Below are 22505 nucleotides of genomic sequence, written 5' to 3'. Positions count from 1 at the left end.
GGATCATTAGGGCTGACAATGGAACTGATAATTTAACCTGCATACTTCAGGCAAATTATGTGAATAAGGCCTCTAACAAAGTTGTAAAAAATCCAACAGGGGTGAAAACAGGTGCATCACAAAAAAAAAAGGTCATAGCAAAGTCAACACCACGACTATGAATAAGAAAATCTAAATTAGGTGGGAAAGCAGAGCTTATGTAAGATCCCCTGAAACTCACACAATAAGTCACATGGAAGGTGAGAAGGTGAAGAATTATGAATAAGTAATGCATGCTCTGCAATACATAAAAGATATTCAGATATTTGTAGTCATTTTTCTTGACAGCATAAGTTAAAACGCAATAAGGAAAGATTTTCAATATTCAAAAGGTAAGTCAACCTGATTTAAAAGGAACTTTTTACTAAAGACAAGAGTTTCTAATGCTGACATCAAAAGAAATGGTATCATTATATGGCAGTTATTATATTTCTAATATCTAGAAACAGGATTAAAGCAATGGCAATATGCTTTCCCAACTCATTAATTATATATATATATATATATATAATTAAATTAACATTAAATTAATTGATACATAGTTCAACGTTCTTTATAAGATATACATCCCCCCCTCAACTGTTCATAATTTGCCCTAGTAGACAATAAAACAAAATGTGGTCATTGTGTAGAAGTAATTAACTTTATCAACTAATAAAAATAAATCGTTTAAGTTGATGATATATTACACTGTGAAAACAAGTTTTGTTACAAAGCTCCTTCAAGAGAAACAGACAACAAAGATTTTTTTGCACAGGTCATCTAATTTCAATATTTCAACCATGCTCTAATAATTTCAGAATGTAAACCTAAACCTTGTTTAAAAAAAAACAGTATTCTCACTTTAAATGTTCTAACGATATTGCCAGGATAAAGATGAAAAAGAACTAAATCATTATTAAATCACATGAAAACATCAGAATATTCCTAACAACAAACATAAAATTTCACTGGAAAAAAATACATTGAATTTGTTCTATAAGTGTACTTATTAAAAAATTAAATTATTACAGCTTTACCACTATCAAAATTTCTCCCCTGCAAGAAAAGCTCTCAAATAAATTCAAGGATATCAGACATTTTTCTTACCTTGTATAGCTGGCCAGTAATGCTACAGTCAATTATAAAGTTAACAAAATATCTTCCTTTCATTTTCATGGTAACAAAAAGTTCCCAGCCTGGAGATGGCTGAAGACGCTTCAAATATGGCTCTCCAATAAACCCAAACCATAACTGTAAAAGTTACAAGTTTTGTCTTTTAATATTGATTTCCATTTATATTTTTTACACCTACATAACAAACTACATGAAGGAAAACTTTTATCAAAACAAACTAAAGATTGCTCAACACAAGAAATCTACATTTTTAGCAAAGAATTGGAGTTTATATAAATAATTGCCACTAGACAGACATGTAACTAATTCACTGAACAATTTCCAATCAGATTTACTTCCTGCACCACAAACTATCTTATAATTCACGAAAGACTACAGATGACAATCTTCAGTGTACTTAAATGTACAATATGGTCTCCTCTAATAACAATTCTCTTCAGAATTATTTACACAAAGAGAAACAAAAGTGGAAATGTGATAAACTAGAGTTAAAAATATGATCTTAACACGGGGAGATAAAGAAAATTGTTTTATAATGTGTCTATGGTGATGAAAATTAATTTTTCCCTCATATTGTTATTTTAAACCTATACATCATCATAAAGTTCTTGATGAAAATCTACATTTTGAATTGGTTTGATACTACAACATCCATTCTGTTTCCTGTGGCATTCCTTGAAGAAATTTTCTGTTCCATTTTAAGGAATTAACCAGGCAACTTGACTTTGATGTTTCTCATTGCCACAAAAACTCATACCATACTTTAAAGTCATAAGTGTGCTGTAAGAGTGACTGTCAGATTCCACTATTCATTCAGATAAGGGTAGTCAAAGAGTTAAAAGTTGGTGTTGTTGAATTTAGTTTACCAATCCAAAGTTAAGTCTTGTTATGTGCAAATAACCCTTGAGTAGCTTTGCACAAAATTCCTAAAACAAATAAAACCATCAGAGTCCTTATCATGACAGGTCATAAAAACTGTCTAAAGGGCTACTGACATGAGATGTGTGACAAATAAAATGATTGTTGGGCTGTAATGTCTACTGGATATCCCTACTTGTTGGGAATAGGGTTCAAATGTGATAACTATATGGTGGAAAAGAAATGGTACAACATCCAAATAAGTATGGTGTGCAGGGGCAATTCCTAATCAGAGTAATATCTATAATTAAGAGTATAGGTAGTAATTAATAGAGGAATACAGTGATTAATTTATGCAAAAATGAATCTATAAATTATGAAATAACTTTAGTTAAGTTTCAAATACTGGGAAGCTAGATTGTTAATAGAAAACTAAGACTAACAGTAATAAAAGGATAAGTGGGGTAAAGTTTATAGATTTGTGAAAGGTACCAGAATTGGGTTTTGTTTGAGAAATATAAGCCTCATTAGAGTTTTCAGAAAGCTCAGAAAAATAGAATGCACTTCACTTGCATTACATTTGTAAGGCTACATAATTTTTGCAAACAATACTCTTGGTTTCTTTTCAATAAATAATTTGTTAATTTATTTAAATACATTGTTTGAATATAATAAACTTAACAATAATATGCATTAAATAAGGAAATTAAACATTGGAATATTTTGTCATTCAATACTGTATTAAGCTTACCTGATGTCTTATCACAGAAGAAAATTCCTGTAGTTTTCAATAGATATATTTTAACACGAAAACATTATGAGGAATGAAAAAAAAACTTACAAAAAAAAATCCCAGATCTGTGCTTTGTTCATAAGTTCTAAACTTCTCATAAGATTATTTTGCTCATCCCTAGAGTAGCTCTGGGTAGTCAATTTCATACAAAATCATGAGTTACTTTCACACCACTTTTTTCAGTCTATCTACATAGTCATAAATAGTTATACACTGCTCTATCCAATTGTATTTAAATCCTACCTGTAGCTATTTTCAAAGCTGTGCTTCATTAGTAATTGTTCAGACTACATGATGTGACATTATAAAACTTGGGAACAAAAAGCTGTTGTAATAAAACCACTAAAAAAAGGGAAATTATAAAAAACAACATATAGTTGATTATATTCTCTATAGATTATAATTTTTCAGCATATATAAACCTATGATTTAGGATGGGCAGGATAATTCTAAAAAGAAATAAAAAAGTACGTTGTTTACAAGTAAGCTTCTAGAAGTTCCACAGAATAATACATAAAAGACTGATCTTGAAAATGGTCAAAAGTTCTTGCAAACATTACATATAATTTAAGAACAACAAAGGACCGCTTAGTCCATCTAGGCTGTCCTATCTCTGAAAATTAACCCATTTCAAAGGCTAACCACCCTGTTAGAAAAATTAAGCTGTCTTAGCTGTTAAGGATTCTTACCCTGCCAAAAGTTAAAATTTTCCTGCACTGAAAGATCTTCACTTCAAGATTGAGCTACATAAAAAGAAAAGACACAGGATGTGAAGAAGAAGGATGAGAGGAGGTAAGAATCTATTAGAAATACATTTTCACTGTAGGAAAATGTTAACTTCTCATAGGATGTCTTACCTCTTCTTACATAATAGCTAAAATCCCATACTGACCTGGTGGATGGATCAGTGTAACATTATCTAGATGAAGTGCCCAAAGGAAGCCCATGGGGTGTGTGAATAAAAAGTATGTAAAACACATCTGTGGGAGACTGCACCACTTCTGAACCAGGTATACTCTTCAACCATGAAATTGATGTGTCACAATAAGGATGGAATCACAGGAGGAATCATATAAATTAAATGAAGGGACCCCTGGTGTAAAGTGGCTAGGGTGTGGCAAATCATAAGATGGAAGTTCAACCTCAACCAACACCAAACAGTACTGTGATAGGAATACCTAGCCCATGGTAGGACAAGGGTCAACCACTGGAAGATCTTCCATTCCAAGGACCTGCATCATCAGGTGTGGATGTCAAACACAATCAACAGCAGTACCTCCTGGGAACTGACATCACAATGATGGTAGGAAGGTGGACAACAATGTGGCAGTTTAACTCCAGTCCAGAATCAGGTCGCATTGAGAATGAATCGTCCAGTTCGCAGTAGTAGGAACATACTTGGACCACTCACATGTGAGGACTTATGTGGTTGGTCCAGCTCCAAACAACATCAGCACTCCTGGGAACTGATATCCGGGTGACAGTAGGAAGGAGAGTCTCCAGCCGGAGGGGTGAACTGCATTGTGGCAGAAATCATCCAGTCCATAACCAGGTGACATATGGAATAGAACACCAGGTTCACAGTAAGACAAGTATCTATATACCATCTATACTGGCAGAATGCCACTTCCCTACTCTCAACCAAGTGGAATTGAGCACACTCAAGAGGAAGCCTCCATGGTCCACCACACCAGATGAGCCCCTTCAAAAAGTGCCCAAATAAAAACCATGTGGTGTGTGAATATAATGTATGTAAGACATACCCATGGGAGACTGAAAGACTTCTGAGCCAGGTATACTCTTCACCCATGAAAATGATGTGTCGCAATAAAGGCAGAATCATTTAAGGGACCCAAGACATTACAAGAAGTTACTCCTGTTGCAGAGTGACTAGTGTGTGGCAGACCCTAAGAGATAATTCAACCATAACCAACACCAACAGTACCATGACAGGAATATCTGGCCCATGGTAGGAAGAGGATCCTCTACTATTCACCTCTGACAGGAGAATTGAAAGAGGAGAAGATCTTCCATTCCAAGGACTCATATCCTCATGTGTGCGTGTCCAACACAACCAACACCAGTACTGCCTGGGAGCCAACATTTGGATGATGGTAGAAAGGTGGACAGCAATGTGGTGGTCCAACTCCAGACTAGAACGAGGTGGCATTAGGAAGAATTCATATAGTCTGTGGTAGGAGGAGGGTTCCTCGGCCACTCCCATGTGAAGACTTATGTGGCTGGTCCAGCTTCAACCAACACCAGAACCTCCCAGGAACTGACATACGGGCAATGATAGGAAACTAGAGGGGTGAACTGCATCTTGGTGGAAATCATCCAGTCCATAACTAGGTGGCACTTGGAATATTACAATAGGCCTACAGTAGGAGTATCTATACACCATCTACACTGGTAGAACACCACCGCCCTACTCTCAACTGAGTGGAATTGAGCACACTTAGCCTCCATGGTCCACCACCTCAGTGGCTAAGAGCTAGTATTTATTCATTGCCAATTTTTAAGCACAATTTAGCTAAATTTTATGAAGTTCTCCTAATTAAAGAGCATTTAGCATCATCTGCATGTGGGTGATGACAAGAAACTGTTAATCTAGTTTTCATGGTGTTACTGTAAAGGAAGTTATTAGCACCATTTTAGAGAGGAAAACCATCACCATATATTTTAAAGAATCTGGTTGGTTCTGTAAAGTATAGATCTGTTCCAAATAACAGGGTTGCGATCCCAAAGCTAATGTTGGTTACTATGGAGTATCACTTTCTCACTTGATGTGGTTTGTTGGTGTGTTGACAAAAGGTCATGATATATAATCAAAAATACTTCAGGTGTGAAAAAAGGTGCGACCCACCATCATATCATAAGTTGAGCAAAAAACGTGGCCTGGCTAACTAATGAATGAATATTTGCTGTAAAATTCTTATCAATGCTAGTGTAGCTACCAGTTTGTCTGCCAATTTTGATTTCATTCCTTTAAGTTGCAAGCTGAATTCTTTTTTTGGATGCACCTTTTTTTCACACATCAGGTGTTTTTGATTAGATTTATCATATACAAATAATAACTTTGAACAACAAATGGACAGCACACAATCCACTTATTTTAAAATGATATATTCAAAACAAGTCAAACATATGTACAAAAAATACTTGGTACAATATTTTTTATCCCCATTGTATCTAAAGCTTTAAATAATTCTCTTTCCTTGTCAAAAGACCACATAGGCTAGTTCAGTTACTTTAGAACCCAAGAGGAATATTTCTTATCCACTCTTATCACAACAATATCAGTGAAAAATTTCCTTTAATCACCCCAAGGGTTACCACTGTTGTATCCAGGACTTTAAATAGTTGTCTCCTTTTTGTCAAAGTCCACACAGGCAGGTTAAATTACTTTGACAAAACAAATTAGTCTTCTTTATCTCTGTTAAACTGTGAAACTCACTTTAAAATATTGCCTGTTATGGCTGTACCAACAATCACGCAGTCTATCTTCACTTTCACTAACTTAATGTTTTCTGACTTAACTTCTTTTGTTGGTTACCACAGTTGTATCCAGAGCTTTAAATAATTGTCTTTGTTTTTTTGTCAAAATCCCACACAAGCTGGTTCAGTTACTTTAGAACCCAATTGACAAAACAAATGATTTTTCCTACCTCTCTTGTTACAATACAGCTGTGAAACACACTATATAAATCACCCATTAAGGCTAATCACTCACACACACCAGCTAACTTCACATATTCTTTCACTAACTAACTTTTTTGAGACTGAACTTGACTTGCATTCACTTGGTCACCTATATATACATTTTCCAATTAAGGCCAAGAACTTTCTACAAACTAGGAGATGCTATGATGTGACAACACTCATTTAAGGCAACAATAAAAATACAGAAGGTACAAGTAATGTGACATCAATTTACAACAACTGAACTACACACACACAATGTATAACTCTTACTGAGTTATGTAAGTTAACAATTTCCTAAATTGAAAATGTATTTCCAATAATACTTACCTCTGCTGACACTTATAGCTATTACTCAACCACCAGGGTTTCAACTTTGTCCATCTAAGCATTGGTCTGATTTTTTCTCACTTGCTCCAATCTTTTATACCCCACTCAATTGCCCTTGGCAATATTTGCCTTGCAATACTCTCCACCTATGACAAGGCACTCTCTATCCTGGTACTGTATATAAGTACCTTAATCAGATAATTTTATCACTTTTTCGACACTGATACCATCCCAGTCTCTACCACCAGCTCTTAGTGGGGAAAAAGGTCAGGAGAGTGTCAGTAGAGGTAAGTATTATTGGAAATACATTTTCAATTTAGGGAAATGTTAACTTCCAAAACATACTTACCTCTTCTGTCACTTATGGTTAGAATCACACATTGAGAAGGTGGAGAGGCTAGTGGGGGCATTATCCATATAGAAAGAATCTGCAAAGATTAAGGGTGTACCAAGATAAGATTGGTACCCGAGTGGGTGAACTGTACTACATCCAAAACAGGTATGATGTTCACCCTGAACTTAGTTCCTGTATCAAGGGTTGAATAGTACGCAAGTAATCATCACTATAGACCAGCTCCAAACAGACTGCCCAGATTCCACAACTCGGGTTTGGAATAAAGGGGTCTTGGTCCCTATAACCCATGTTGATGGATAGGGAGAGTGGACTGCAACGTTATATGTAGATATACTTTCAATTGGATCCCAACCTGTAACCAAAGAGTGATGCATTCCAAACAACCAGAATCACAATGAAGAAGTAAGCAACACTGAAGTGGCTAAGCTTTCTACTCCACCTGAAGAAGCTTGAAACACAACATCACAGGCTCAGGATGATGGAATCATGTATGCCTTACTCAACTAAAGAAACAGAACTCATCCAGTCTGGAATTATGAATATTCATCCTCACTCCCCAACTGAGTGGGCAGGGAGCCTTCCACTTGCCCCAGGAATTATGGAGAGGACGTGGAACACTGCTCAACCAAGGACCCAGGATGGGACCAATCTGCATTTGGAATAAGGAGGAGACAGTGGACCTCCTATCATGAACAATAAACCTAGATTGATCAAAAGAAGGACCATGCACACCCCAACTGGATAGCCAAGCAACAAATCTGAACTGGTATCAAGAGTAGGCTCCCACATAGGCTGGTGCCAGGTAGGAGGGCCCCCAACTTCACCCTCTTCTTCAAGAGTAAAGGAAATTGCTGGAACATTCTGGAGGAAATGCCTCTGTCCACCACCCAAGTGACTGGAAACTGGATGTGGTAAGGATTCCTTAGCTCCAGTAGTAGAATATACTTTGGAGAGTCCTGAGGAACAGGGCTCTTGAAACAGTACAACAGGTGAACCAAGTTCCCTAAATATTTAAAAGCAAATCGACCTTGATTCATTCAATTCGATGATTGGCAGGGATGGGCAAGATCCTGTTTAGATTTATTCTGGTGAGATCCTAGATGGTCTTATGGAACACCTCATTTCTACAGAGCCTGTTGGAACTGGTAGTAAGTATAGTGAAATTTGTTGCTAGTGCCAAATTGGATTGATAAAAGCACACCTGTCTGGGCAACACTCACCACAGAGTGGGATCCAGTGAAGAAAAAAGGAGGTAAGGGACCCTGGAAAGTAAAGAGACAAGAGGAGGAGTAAAAAAATACTCACCCACCTTATAATCTAGCAGTTGTGGTCAAAACGAGCACAGGGGGTAGACAAAAACCTTCAGGAGAAGAAACTACCAGATTGCATAAATAATGTGAAAGAAAAGTATTGGGAGAAGTCTACATATCAGCTTGCATGACATCATTCAGCAGGCAATTCAATTGGGCAACTACAAACATAGAAATATGATGATCTTATGAGATGTGACTCGCAGAAGTTTTCTCACCTGTAAAGAAAGTCCAGAATAGCAATATGGATCAACTTGTGAAGCCATCTCATCAAAGTAATTGGGCATAAATCTTGGAAAACTGAAGGATCACAATGAATAAAGAGTCAGTTTCTAGCACCTCAAAAGGAGTTATCGCAAGTCACATAACACCTCAGGACTATGACAGGACATAACAAATGATCTGGGTCCAATCAGTCGTAGAAGTGAGAAATAGCTGGAAATTGAATTGGTGAGAAGGGTTTATCCTCTTCCCTGGCTGCCAGTCTTAGGAAGAAAGGACTTATAAGAGTATAGCAGGACATAAGTGGAGTGATAAACAGTCCTGTGCACATGTAGTGCAAACAACTCTGCCCTACAATGTCCACATGCCAACAGCAACAAAAATACACCTTAAGGGAAAGGTGATACATGGTACATGAGGCTGAAGGCTCGAATAAATCTCGAGACAAAGCACATAATACCACCTTAATATCCCATTAGGGTAATGGAAAAAACCATTTAGGACGAATGACTCAAACAATTTGAGAAGGCCGGATAGCACTGGGGATTCAAATACTTTCCGATGTTTAGAATATTGAAAAGTAGTTGATAAAGCTGCTTTATATAAAGCGACAGTAGACAAAGCTAGACCTTTGTCTAAAAGCCAGGTTAAAAAAACGAGATATGATTGGCACATTTGGGTGAAGTGGGCTCAATTTCCTTGTGAGACACATTGGTGATAAGTGTGCCATTTCTGTTGATATGTGACCATTTTGGATCTATGGATTGATTAAGACAAATACAACACAACTTTAAAAGTTAAACCCCGATGCCGTGCGAAGGACCACATAACTTCCATACATGAAGTTTGAGCTTGGGAATGTCTGGGTGTAGAAAGTCAGATCGGGGGTTGCCTCAACATAGATGGCCAAAGAGGAAGTGGCAGAGGTAGACACACTTGAAGGTGCTGTAGAAGAGGAAACCATGGTTGGGACAGACAAAAGTACTCGACAAGTAGTGGATCAAATCATAGCCAGAACTCTGGGTAACAGATGAATTGGTGAAAAGGCATAAAAATGCAATCCTGTCCAATCTTGACTGAATACACCTATCACCAAAGCCGAGAATGAGGTACAGGGTACCAAAACGTCTGGAGTTGAGTGGCGAATACATCAAGCCTGCAGATTAAGGAAACACATCTGCATCTAATGGGTTGCTGAACAGTTTTTACAGGGCTGCACGAAAAAATTGTAGAAGATGAATGCTAATGAGCTTCTACAAATAAAACAAGATTCTCTACAGAATCCAGGGTCAACAAAAGAGATATCATCAAGCAGATAGATGACAACAAGGATGAAGGTAAGTACATACATTTGACTTACTTTGAATATATTATTTTAAAACAAGTGAATTGCGTGCTTTCTATTTATTGTTCAAATTTATCACCAACAAGTCACAAGACACCTACCGTAGAAGAATCCCAGCCCACTCATATTTAAAACCCTAACATTATACATTAAGCTGTATCCATTCACACTGGCTCAGACTAGCACATACATCCATTTCTTAAAATTTTACATATAAATTAGATAATGTATACTATTCAGCTTCAACAACATTGCTGGTACTTCACATAAATAACATTAGCATATAATGTTAACAAATGATTACATTAATCACTTCTTTTTGATTTTGTAAGATTCATTATAACTTTGATTGATTAGTTAGTAAATATTTTGACTAGCACGGTACATCTAATTTATTGTGAGTCTTATTTAACTGTTTATCTCATTTTTGACAACTTAAGTAGCTAAAATAAAATAGCTGATATTCAGAAATCTCAAAAATATATCAAAACTCAATATACAATAGTGAATATACTTTACAGCATAAAAATACATGTATGACATTAAGGAGGAAAATGTAGATTCTTGTGAATAACACTGCATTGTGATAAAATAATAATACTGAAATACAAAACAACTAATTTCAACATACACATATCATACCCTCAATTCAGGGATCTGAAAAGGCTGGAGATTTCTGGAAATCTGTAAGTTTCATGTAAAACTATATATCATGAGATCCATGAAATTCAATAAACGTTTATATGTGTGTGTGTATTTATTGTCACCTACCCTTAAATCTCATCACATAGTAATAAGATTGAAATAAATCTTAAAAAATTACCTATGTTCAAAAATTGGCAGTGAGATTTGAACATTAATGGGGTGCAACACAAGGTTTTTATTTCTGTACTACATGAGCAATGTTTTGTCCTTACTTGTGGATTTAATGCCAGGTTAGTGACCTTCATTTGAATTTAAATTCTTCAAAAAGTTAATTATATTGTACATAGAACATATAGATAAGAGAAAAAATGTACACGTTCAAAAACCATGTGGAAACAAAGAACACAAAATTAAACTGTAAGTTGTTTGATTTATAGGGTTTTCCTGTTTTATATTAAAAAAGATGTCTGATAAAAAAAAAACGTCTTATAAGTAAAAATCATAGTGTCTCACAGTATCTAACATTACATGAAATGATTGAGAATGCATATCAGAACACCTAGAATCCTACAGCTTACGCAAGCTTGAAGCTCCCAGATTTATGGCTACTCAGGGTACAAGACATATCCTATTGTGCTTGCTGCTTGTACTATGTGAAAGTTTCCCTGGCTTTCTGCTCTTCCATTTCATATCTCTACTTTATAAATCCAGTATGAAAAACTGAAGTACTGTTGGAAATACATTACTGGTAGGGTTTAGCAGTGAAAGAAGGCAGTAGCATTTGGTGGGACAGGAGAGCTTGCCATGCCAAGAAAGGGTTTAATATGTAACTAATATAGACCATATCACAGACCATAAACAGGCATGTGGAAAGTATCTGTCAATCATTTCAGTATAGCTGTCGGAAACCAAAAAAAAGAAAAAAGTGAATTATTTCAGAAATTTGATTGGTAACATAAAAGTGCATCTTGGCACAAAATATTTTTTTAAAATTCCCAAAGCATTTGTCAGATTACTTTGGAATTTGTATGCCCTGATTGGCTAAGTGTAGCAAAATCAAATGTTATTAAACTCCAAACTGCACAAAACCAGATAATTAAAGAAACTGTATATATATCTAGATGCACCTTGATTAAATTCATCCATGATTATTATCAATTTCCTTTTGTTTTAAAGTAGCCTTCTAAATTTCTCTGTTAAACATTTTGAAAAGAACCTGAACAACAATATCCTAATTTCTAGTGTAGCTAGTTATTCTAATCTATAATGAGACTTGATTCCCCCTTTAACACACAGTTTTTTGTTACAAGTTGGTTAGTTCATTTAGGCTACAAACTCTTTAAACAGACTGTAAGTTTTAAACCTTATTTTCAGCAATGTGAAAAACTCAACCTCTGCAAGTGTTTATTTTTATGGAAAGTGACTAAAAAGAACCATTTGATTTTAGTGTAGTGAGAGAGACTTTTTGTAGCTAAAATAATGGCATTTCTGCATGAATTGACATTACCAGAAAACATCAACCATCATAATGAAGGGTGAAAGAGGTCTGATGTACCTGACCAATCCAGGAACTGCCAAAACATCAGCTACAACAACAAATTCCTATCGTCAGAGTAAAGCATGGTGCCTTAGTTTTACTTTTAGTGAAATGTGCAAAATTGTCTTTCAGGTATTATTCCAGTGTGTGTTAACAATTGCACGATTATGACACCCTGGATGTGAAGACTAGTCAGGCATTCCTTTCACTTTGTCCAGTCTAACTGACAGGCACACTATTAATGTTATGAGAATCTGACAATATCTTTTATTAATATATTTAAAATTATTCTGTTAAAAAATTTCAAGTTCTCGCCTTTTATATCTGTATGTACCACATTGATATTAGTGGGTGATAATAAGAAATGGTAGAAACTAATCCTTTAAGTGCAGCATGAAACTATGAAATACCTGAAGAAAGATACTTTAATATTTCCTAAATCATGGTTAGCTTATGCACAATACAATTAGCTTCTGAAAATTAATATACACTGTTTCCAGGATAAAAGAGCATTCATACTAAACTAGGTTACATGATAATAATAACTTTATTTCAAATGATTTAGGCTGCTAGGCCATTACATTAAAATAGTTTAAGTTTAAGTTAATATTTCTTTAATAGATATTTAAAGGGCTTTTGTAATCACACTTTTGTATATTTTTACTTCATTCTCAATATATTGGCAGGAAATACATTTATATTATTCAATATTTTTACATTTTGAATTTTTAATAATGAGTTATAATAACTAGGTTTTATATAATAGAAGAAGAATAGTCGAAAATTCAAAAGCACTCAAATTCTGGGTCTTTTTTGAAATTCATTATATATATATATATATTCATTAATTCATTAAATTGTGGACAAACAATGATAACATAATATTTCCAATAACTTTTACTTTATTTTTCTAGCAGTAATTATCCATCTTTCTGATGCATCATTGTTTTCATAGTAGCCTATGTATAATTCAAAATTATGATTTGAGATATGTCCTTTTGTCAAAGATGACCTTCAAAACTTTTCAAATTCTATGAACAAATATTTTTTGATGCTAAAACTGATTTAATAGTAATGTATTTCTACAATACATTACAATCATATAAATCTGAATACAAGTTTTTGGATATAAAAATCTTCAAATCTTTTAGAAAAAGTTCTTTGTTTCCAATCTGTTGTGCTTCCCATACACAACCAAATCCACATGTGAAAAGACAATGCTTCATTTTACTTGCCAATGTTACTCTTCATTTTTCATATTTAATCATATCATAGCCTATTACTTTCCATTTTTATAAGCTATATACATCCTACTTTATATTTAACTAAACACAGCTTCCCGAATTCATTTAATACAGCTACTTTTGTAGCATTCTTTGAGATCCCCTATATTAACTTTTTCTATTGCTATATAATCAGTAAAACTTGATATTTCTGCCAGATATAATTTCATATGAGAATCCATTTGTGTTCCAATTGTATTTTCTTATCACACTACTCACCTTTTCAGCCTGTTTAGCTAAATGTTCTGTCATCTATACATATAAACTTGAATATCTTTCTCTCTCTATTTGTATATACGCATGTCTGTTCCTTATGCACAGCTACATCTTTAAAGCAACAAACTCCAAACTCTGGGTACAGATACAACTTTGTGTGGAAAGTAGCATGGGCTATGTGGTCACAATCTCAGAGGCTGCAAATTGAGGCCAAAGTGACCAATATAGCAATTTTTGGCAAACAGGATGACCAATTGGTTTCAAATTGAAAAGGCTGTATTTTTTGGTAATGTGTCATCAACAGGATTATTACTTACATTTCTTCTCTGTATGAGGACTTCCAATTACTCTATCCATGATCAGTTATGTATTAAAATGATTTAAAAACTTCGTATAGCCTTCATTTGTGCTCTTTCCCTCTCTCTCTGTTTCTTCTACATATACATGCTTACTCTATAACTCCCCTTAATTAAAAAAGGCTGACGTTTTCTCTCAAACATACACACACACACTCTCTCAACTAAACAGGCTTGCTTCAACCATATATTTTGCTTTGCTTGTGTGTACTCACAAGAATCAGCTATATGATGACTTTACAAAAACTTTTGGTATTAGCAAATTTTCCTTTATATTGTGTTGCAATGAGAAGAGAATAAATCAATTCTTCATTAAATAGAATGATAATAAAGCCAGAATATGCTGCAAACAACATTTGACCACACAGGAGAAATCAGGACACCAAAAGGTAGGGAATATTGTTTTCGAAACTTGGAATGTCATGCAAAGCACATGCAAGAAGCAGGACCAATGTACCCAGTTTTGCTTTGAGTAAAATAGCTTTAGAAAATTTGCAATTTTTTTGCACATTGTTATTTTTATTGATTTGAATAAAAATATTTTATTAGATAAAGAAATCATTTTGATTTCTTTGAAAAAAAATCAAGATTAATAGCATTGATTTAATCAAAACAACTCAAGATATTTAAAGTCATTTTCATCCGAGCAACACTGGGTACTCTTCTAGTAGTATAATAAAACAGTTTGCTAGTTTTGCAATTTCCAGATACTTATAAAACAAAAATACCTCCAACTCTTCATTAACTATACACCAATGTTCAGATGATTTTAAAATATCTCCTCTTCTAAGAGTGAACTTTTGATTTCAGCATATTAATAGATAAATTAGTTGATTTACAAAAGTTTCCTAAAACATCTAACATATTTTGCAGTTTTACAGGTGTTTTACTACACAGCACTATATCATCTGCATACAAAAGAGTTGCAACAGTATCTATCTTATTATTACCATAGATTCCAAGATCATGTTCTTTCATTTGTGTTTATAAGGTCATTCATACAGATAGTATGAAAGAGCTTATCATACAACCTTGCCTTGTTCCTACTTCACATTTAAAAACTTCTGTTAATCCTTTTCGAGTTCTTAAACAATTTTATTTTTTTATACATACTCACAATCACCTTGTATGCCAATTTCAATAACTTTGTTCCATGATACTTTATGAGAAACCATATGAAACAATTTATTGAAACCTATAAAAGCACAATAAAACCACCCCTTTTTTTCTAGCAAATATTTTTCAGTAAGACAAAATAGAGTAAAAATATGATCAATTGTTGAATGTTTTTTTCTGTATCCTGCCTGTTCTTCATATAATTTCTCATTCATATCTGCCCAGTTGTTTAAGTTAAAATTTATTATTTTTATGAATATTTTTCCCATCACATTTATAAGTGATATTCCTCTATAATTCTTTGGATTATTTACATCACCTCTTTTAAATAATGGACAGATAATTGCTTCACTCCATTGTTCAGTAAACTCTCCCCTATTCAGAATAAGATTAAAAATTTCACACAGCTCTGGACTTAATGTTCAATATTTTGCTAGTCATCCCATCAATACCAGGTACTTTTCTGTTCAGTAAACTTTCAATCGTTTTTTGAACTACTTCTATCACTACTAGACTGTTTAAGATCTCATTCCTCTCAAAAAAAGTTTCTGTACCATCTATTCTAATTACCTCTTTGTGTTACACTTACACGACTATTTCAATTCAAGTTTATATAATTTAGTTATAACTTAGATAGTTATATAGCATAAGAGTTAAATTTAGTTGTTTTTAGAAGTAATAGTTTATTGCAAGTTTCTTTACGTAACTGTTTATGAATCATACGTTGTGAATTGGTGATTGTTATATTATTGCATCATGTTACTAGAACCTAAGTTTTCTCATTGTTTTAACTGAGTATTATTGCATCCTAATATCTTGTAGTGTGTGGAAAATTCTAGGCCTCTATTGGGCTATAAATACACAGATCTAAACTGTGTGATGTTGAGTTTAGCCATAAAGAGAGTATAGTGACAATTTTTAATGTGAAATTATCACAGCTTGTATTGTAATAACAGAACAGAGAAGAACAATTCATCTTGTCAAATTGTGTTCCAAAGTAACTGAACTAGCCTGTGTGGACTTTGACAAAAAAAAAGAGACAATTATTTAAAGCTCTGGATACAAATGTGGTGTAACAAACATTTGTATACATGTTTGACTTGTTTTAATATATTATTTTTAAATAAGTGGACTGTGTGCTGCTTGTTTATTGTTGAAATGTATCACCAACAAGTAACAGACATCTACTTTAAAGAATCTGGTCCATATATAAAACCTGACACACTGTTTTTTTTAATAAAAAACACCTCATCCATGTATTTATTCTTATTATCAAATCTTAATAAATTCCATAATATTTAAAACCACTTATCTGAACTAATGTTGTTCCTTCTTATTGATGATATATTTCCAACATTCTTTATTGTAGAACAAAACAGGTTGAGATTACTTAAATTAATGTGAAATTTTCTTTAATTTAATTTTGATGTAATTGTTTTTATTTCTACAAGTATGTTTGAAAAGTATCTTTATTTATAAAGTCAATTCACCTTTACTGTCTCATAGGATTCTACCATTACAAACATATAATTCATTGTTTGTACACATTCAAAAATAGACATCTCTTCCATTGTTTCTTTTCTTGCATTTAAATCTCCTATAATTAGCATCCCAGGTTATTATACTTTATTTTTTAATTTTATTACTTTTTTCTTTTAAAATTTCAATCCTATTTCTGCTTTCATAGTAATTGTATATTTCTGCACCAGATGGTGGAACATAACAAAATAATAGTATAACCTTCTTGTTTTGAGATGCATTCAAAGGTAATATAACACCTAACTGATAATTTTGAACTAGCCAGTTATGATCCCTAGCTAAATAATTTTTACATACATGATTATACCTCCTGAAGTTCTACCAAATACACTAAACTTAATAGCCTGTACCCATGTAACATTCATAACCCTCTACTGAGTATTTACTATCATTTCCACATCCCATGTTTTATCATATTTCTTGATAAAATTCAATAATTGGCAATGACTATTCAGTCCTTCAAAGTTCCACAAAATATAACCTCTGTACCATGACCAATTTCCTAACTTAAATTCATATATATATATATATATATATATCCATCATTAAGTAACATTATTTACTTAATTTACTAACTATGTATATATATATATATATATATACTGAGTTTCACATCTTTTATCTTTAACAATAATTTCATCATACTTTAGAGTCCAAATTTACTTCTTTTCTGAGTTCAATCATTTTCTCTCTTGACATGTCTAGACTCACAACTGTAGTTTTTGTAAACTCTCATTTAAGAACTTTTTTTTATTGCTTTGCTTATTTCTAACAGAATCCATACTTGTCTATCATCTACCCTTAGAAACTTCACAATGATTCATGATCTCTCATTTTTTTACCCCCAATTTTAATGTACTCATTCAGTTTTTGTTTTCTCAATGTCTTCCATTATAAAGTTCAATTAAGTAACTAGTGTATATTTTTTTATTCTATCTTCACAAATTTTTTCTTTTTCTTCTTTCTTTACTCCCCAAAAATTCAAATTAATTTTTCTACTTTGATCCTCTAGTCTACAAGTAATTCATTTTCTTTCAGCACTGTCAGATTTTTAGGTATGAGTGTGGACAGGATTCTTTACAGTAGGTGTCTGTAACTTGTTGGCAATAAATTTCAACAATAAATGGACAGCACACAATCTACTCATTTTAAAATAATATATTCAAAACAAGTCAAACATATAAACAAATGTTCATTACACAGTTAATCACCTCAGTTGTATCAAGAGCTTTAAATAATTGTCTCTTTTCCTAAAGAGTCTGCAAAGATGGGTTCAATTACTTTAGAATACCATTTGACAAGACAAATTCTTCTACTCTATCTCTGTTATTAAAATACAAGTTGTGAAACTCACTTTAGATATCACATGCTATAGCTAAACTCAAACACAGTCTAACTTCACTTTTACTAAATAATGCAATTGTATTAAACTTCAAATGAACAGTGATGTATAGCACTATTTTAATTTTACATTCAATATTTTAAAATGTTTGTTCAAAGTCATTTATTTCTTTTCATAACCTTTTAATTCCTTTTTTCCTTCAATTTCATTTGTAAATTCCTATTTTACTTCACTTATACTTCCATTTATTTTGTAGTTTCTGTATTACAGAAACAAACCTTTGATCATCAAATTTATCAGCTTAATTTAATTTTCAATTCCTGTAGTGACAGCAAATGCATTAACATCCATACCTATTCTTGACAACTGCCTTGCACCTTCAAAGATTAAGTAACTTGCCACATTGCTTCATGGAATGTGATCAAGTTCAGGTGTTTTATTATTCACAGTGTTAATTTTTTTATACATACTTACTCCTTTTTCTTCCACATTTCTTTGTTCACTTTTTTCTGGAGATCCAAGATTCTGTTCTACATCACCTGATATTATTAACAGGATTATTCATGTTAACTTGGAAACTAATGTGCTTTTGAAAATACCTGAATCCAATCCACCACAACACTTAGATCTTTTTTTTCAGCTCTCTTCATTCTTTATTGATAGACTGCACCTAATTCTCCAACAATGAATGAAAATGGTTATTTTAAATGTTATTCTATTTGTTGGTTTGGCAGTTATTTCACACACATCTACTCTCTTCTCAACCATAAAGCCTTCTCAACTAGGTTATATATACAGGTCAGGTGTGACCTAGTGCTTAGTATATTGGGTTGTGTATTGAAAAGTTCATCATTCGTAAAACAAATTATTGGTTGAACATGCCCTACACTTTTAGCTGTGGGGGCTTTATAATTGTGATAGTCAATCCCTTCATTTGGGTGCCTCCACTGGTCATCAATTATAAACTAGAGATATAGATATCTTGGTTTTAAGGCATAAATGTACTGAACTTATCTGTGCCTATATTGTTGTATAAAGAAACAGAAGCATTTTGAGAGAACCCCCTTCATACTGGATATGTGCCAAAATATCAATCCTAAGCTTGTTAAGGTTTGATATTGGAACTCCAGTGATACAAAGCAGAGCCATGGCACATAGCCACACATATTCAGTACTCATAATTGCAAGTTATTTTTAATAATTCAAAATCCAGGTAACTAATTTAGAATGATATTGATACAAGTAGAGAAATAAATCAAGTTTAGAAGATATACAATATATCTTGTCAAGACTTATCATAAGAAAACACTTTGAGCATTTGAAATTATTTTTTCCCCAAAGAAATAAAAAAAACACTAATAAATTTACTGATACTTGAAATGGAATATGCAAGAATACAAAAACTTGTGCTCACTAATTAAATGTAAAACAATACCAAATATTTATTTGGTTGTTACAAAATCTAAACAAACACAAATAGTGAAGAGTTTCATCTTATTCATTACAAATGGAACATATTCAGTGTCATATTTTTTCATGTGCTGGACAATCAATATTTACTTCATATATATACAAAAAGGGTTAAAATTAGTGTAATAATTGCTTTGGAAAAAGTTCTTTGTAATGTAGATGTTTTGCCCATGAACTCTATTTTAATTCATGACACCTGACATTTCTGTTACAAAGTAAATGTTATCTTAAATATTTTTCCTTTATTCATACAGAAAAACTTTCACAAGCATTACTTCATTTTCCTGATGTTTTGTCTTTTGAAAAATGACAAAATTACCATTAGAGTGACTCACTACTACAATAAGCAGCATGCATATACCTTACTAAATGCACATGACTGAACTTCTAATTGCAAGTATGCACTTTCAAAAAACCCTGAATACTTGTCTGAACCTTCAAGTGGGTGAAGTGCATACAGGTTTGAATGAGGATGGTCTAGTGTGCACCTAACCTGGAAAACCATGAAATGGGGAGAAACTAGACAATCCAATGGCACAGACGGAATGCTCATAAAGGGTCATAAGTCTCAAAAATTATAGAAACTTTAATAAAGTTCATTGTGCAGGAGACATTTGTATTTGAGTGAGAAAACAAAAAAAAATAAATATCTTCACAAAGGCTAAAGAAAATTCAAAATTAAACTTTCTTAGATAAAAATATGAAAGTGCAACATGGCAACAATGAACACATTTCCAGAAATTCTTCCAATTTCAACTAGTTTTCTTCCAGTTCAAAAGAAATATTGTAATCCTTTTTTTTTCAAATCTCACTTTCATAAATGTGTAGATTAGACAATATTCTATGATCAAAAATGAAACAATTAATATTAGGTAAATAGATTTCTGAAAAACACACACATAAATATATATATATATATATATCCAATCCAGAGTATTTATAGTAGGAATGTAACTTCTCTTTCAGAGAGTAAGTTTATTCTATGATATTTTCTATTTCAAAACCTATGTACTTTTTCTACCATTAAAGGTCATTTTGAAAATCCAATATTAATTCTAAGTTACCTGACTGTCTTCAGTTATAAATCCTAGGTAGCCTTCAGAAGAAAAAGTCAAGACACTGATCAATGTTTTTGAGTAAAAATCTGTCAGGACGAAGAGAGTCTTACCTGCATCGATACTATTGAAATAACTAGGTTTAAGTTACATTGCAATCTATAAATGTCTATAAGCTGCAATCGAAAATTTTCTGTAAAGATTTTAATCACAACAAAACTAATAAATGGATGAATACATATTCATTTTAGCTATGACTACCACAACATTTTTCTTAAACTTTCAATGTTACATGCAATTAAAAATTATGGAAATTTGTTAATAATTCAAAAGTAAAATACTGCTGCAACATAATAAATCACAATAAGTAATACACATATTATGCATAATGGAAAAAGATAATTTAAATATGACCTTAACAGCACAGAATAAAAGACTGATACTGTAGATAAAATAAATATGAACATAATAGCTTTTCTCATTCAGTGCTGCCCTCTATAATGCACAATTTTGTTCACCACTAGCCATGATACTCCCACCTACCCCTGGGTGTTTACACATGGTACATTTACAATGGAGCATGCAAATAAGCATGTGACAGCCCTCCACAAATAGGAATGTGACACATCCTCCTGGCACAGCTAACTCCTTCTAGATCATAGAACCCAACCTTCATCTCAAGATTAGTCAAAAAAAAGAAGGAGCAGAAGTGGGGAGGATGAATGGGAAGTGTGAGTAGAGGTATCTATTGGTAATAAAAATCTTAACATCCAATATGATACCTTACCTCTTCTCACATAATAGCTAGAATACCACGTTGAACTGGTGAAGGAATGAGTGCAAAATTTATCTAGATGAGCACCCTTTGGAAAGCGTTTGAAAAAAAACCAATGGAGTGTGAAATATGAGTGAAGAGGGACACACCTGTCTGAGACCACATCACACCTGTATCAGGTATACTTTTTGCCCTTTGTGAAGTTACGTGTTGCTAAAGTCAGGTAAAAGGACACATATCCAAAATGTAATTGGATGCACTAAATGGTGTAAAATGGCTGGGGTGAGTCAGATCGTATTTTGGTGGGTCAACTCCAGTACAAAACCAGGTGGCATACAGCATTTATTATCCGGTCCAGGGTAGGAGGAAGGTCCCTACCATTTTCTCTTCAAGACGAGGAAGCAGAATGGAAAAAAGCTTCCAGTCCCACCATCCTGGTCAGAACACACATGTGTAGACCCAGTGCACAACCAACACCAGGCCACCTGGAACTCAACATCTGGGTGATGGTAAGAAGGTGGGATGCAATATGGTGAGTCAACTCCAGTCAAAAACCTGGAAAAATTGGGAATTTATCATCCAGTTCATCATACGAGGAGGGTCCCTACCAGCCACATGAACAAAAACACTGCAAGGAAACCTTTAGTAGTCTTGTAGAACACCTCATCTCAACAGTGAGTGTTATAGATCTTAATGGTCATACAGTGGGAACTTATAAATTAGTACACATGGATGGGCACCACTAACCACAGAGTGGGATCCAATTTGTAAAATGTGACGCTGTATTGGAAATAAAGAAATAGAAAAAGGCTTATCCACTCACTGTTGAACTGAGGTGCATAGAATGGAAATTGATAGTATTCTGTATCTGAAGTAGAAAGAGATGGACACACGATGAAGTTATTGAGTGATGAAGGTGTGTGGTGTAGTCCACACGTCAGCCAGGATGATCTCTTACAATGGGTGAAGAAAGTGGGCAGCCAGAGAAAGAGTGAAAAGGAGCAAAACAAAAAATGAGAGGAAAAAGACTGTTAAGGGAATGGAGAAAAAAATATAAGGTATTGGATAAGGCTACCCAATAACCAGCAATGACAGACAGGC

At 33.5% G+C, this 22505-nt stretch overlaps 1 protein-coding gene across 1 annotated transcript in view; it reads right to left on the bottom strand.

Annotated features, from left to right (window-relative positions):
- Positions 1-22505, bottom strand: part of LOC111087815 (cation channel sperm-associated protein subunit gamma 1-like) — a 95965-nt gene that overhangs the window by 43894 nt on the left and 29566 nt on the right. The window contains exons 6-7 of the mRNA XM_022395845.1: positions 20639-20753; positions 1129-1272 (exon numbers count right to left, since the gene is read on the bottom strand). Coding sequence (XP_022251553.1) covers positions 1129-1272; positions 20639-20753 — 259 coding nt within the window. The remainder of the gene's footprint in view (positions 1-1128; positions 1273-20638; positions 20754-22505) is intronic.

The sequence above is a fragment of the Limulus polyphemus genome, unplaced genomic scaffold (genome assembly GCF_000517525.1).
Source record: "Limulus polyphemus unplaced genomic scaffold, Limulus_polyphemus-2.1.2 Scaffold2691, whole genome shotgun sequence".
NCBI lineage: Eukaryota > Metazoa > Arthropoda > Merostomata > Xiphosura > Limulidae > Limulus > Limulus polyphemus.
Note: the sequence above shows the minus strand (reverse complement) of the source record. Positions and strands in the feature narration are given on the sequence as shown.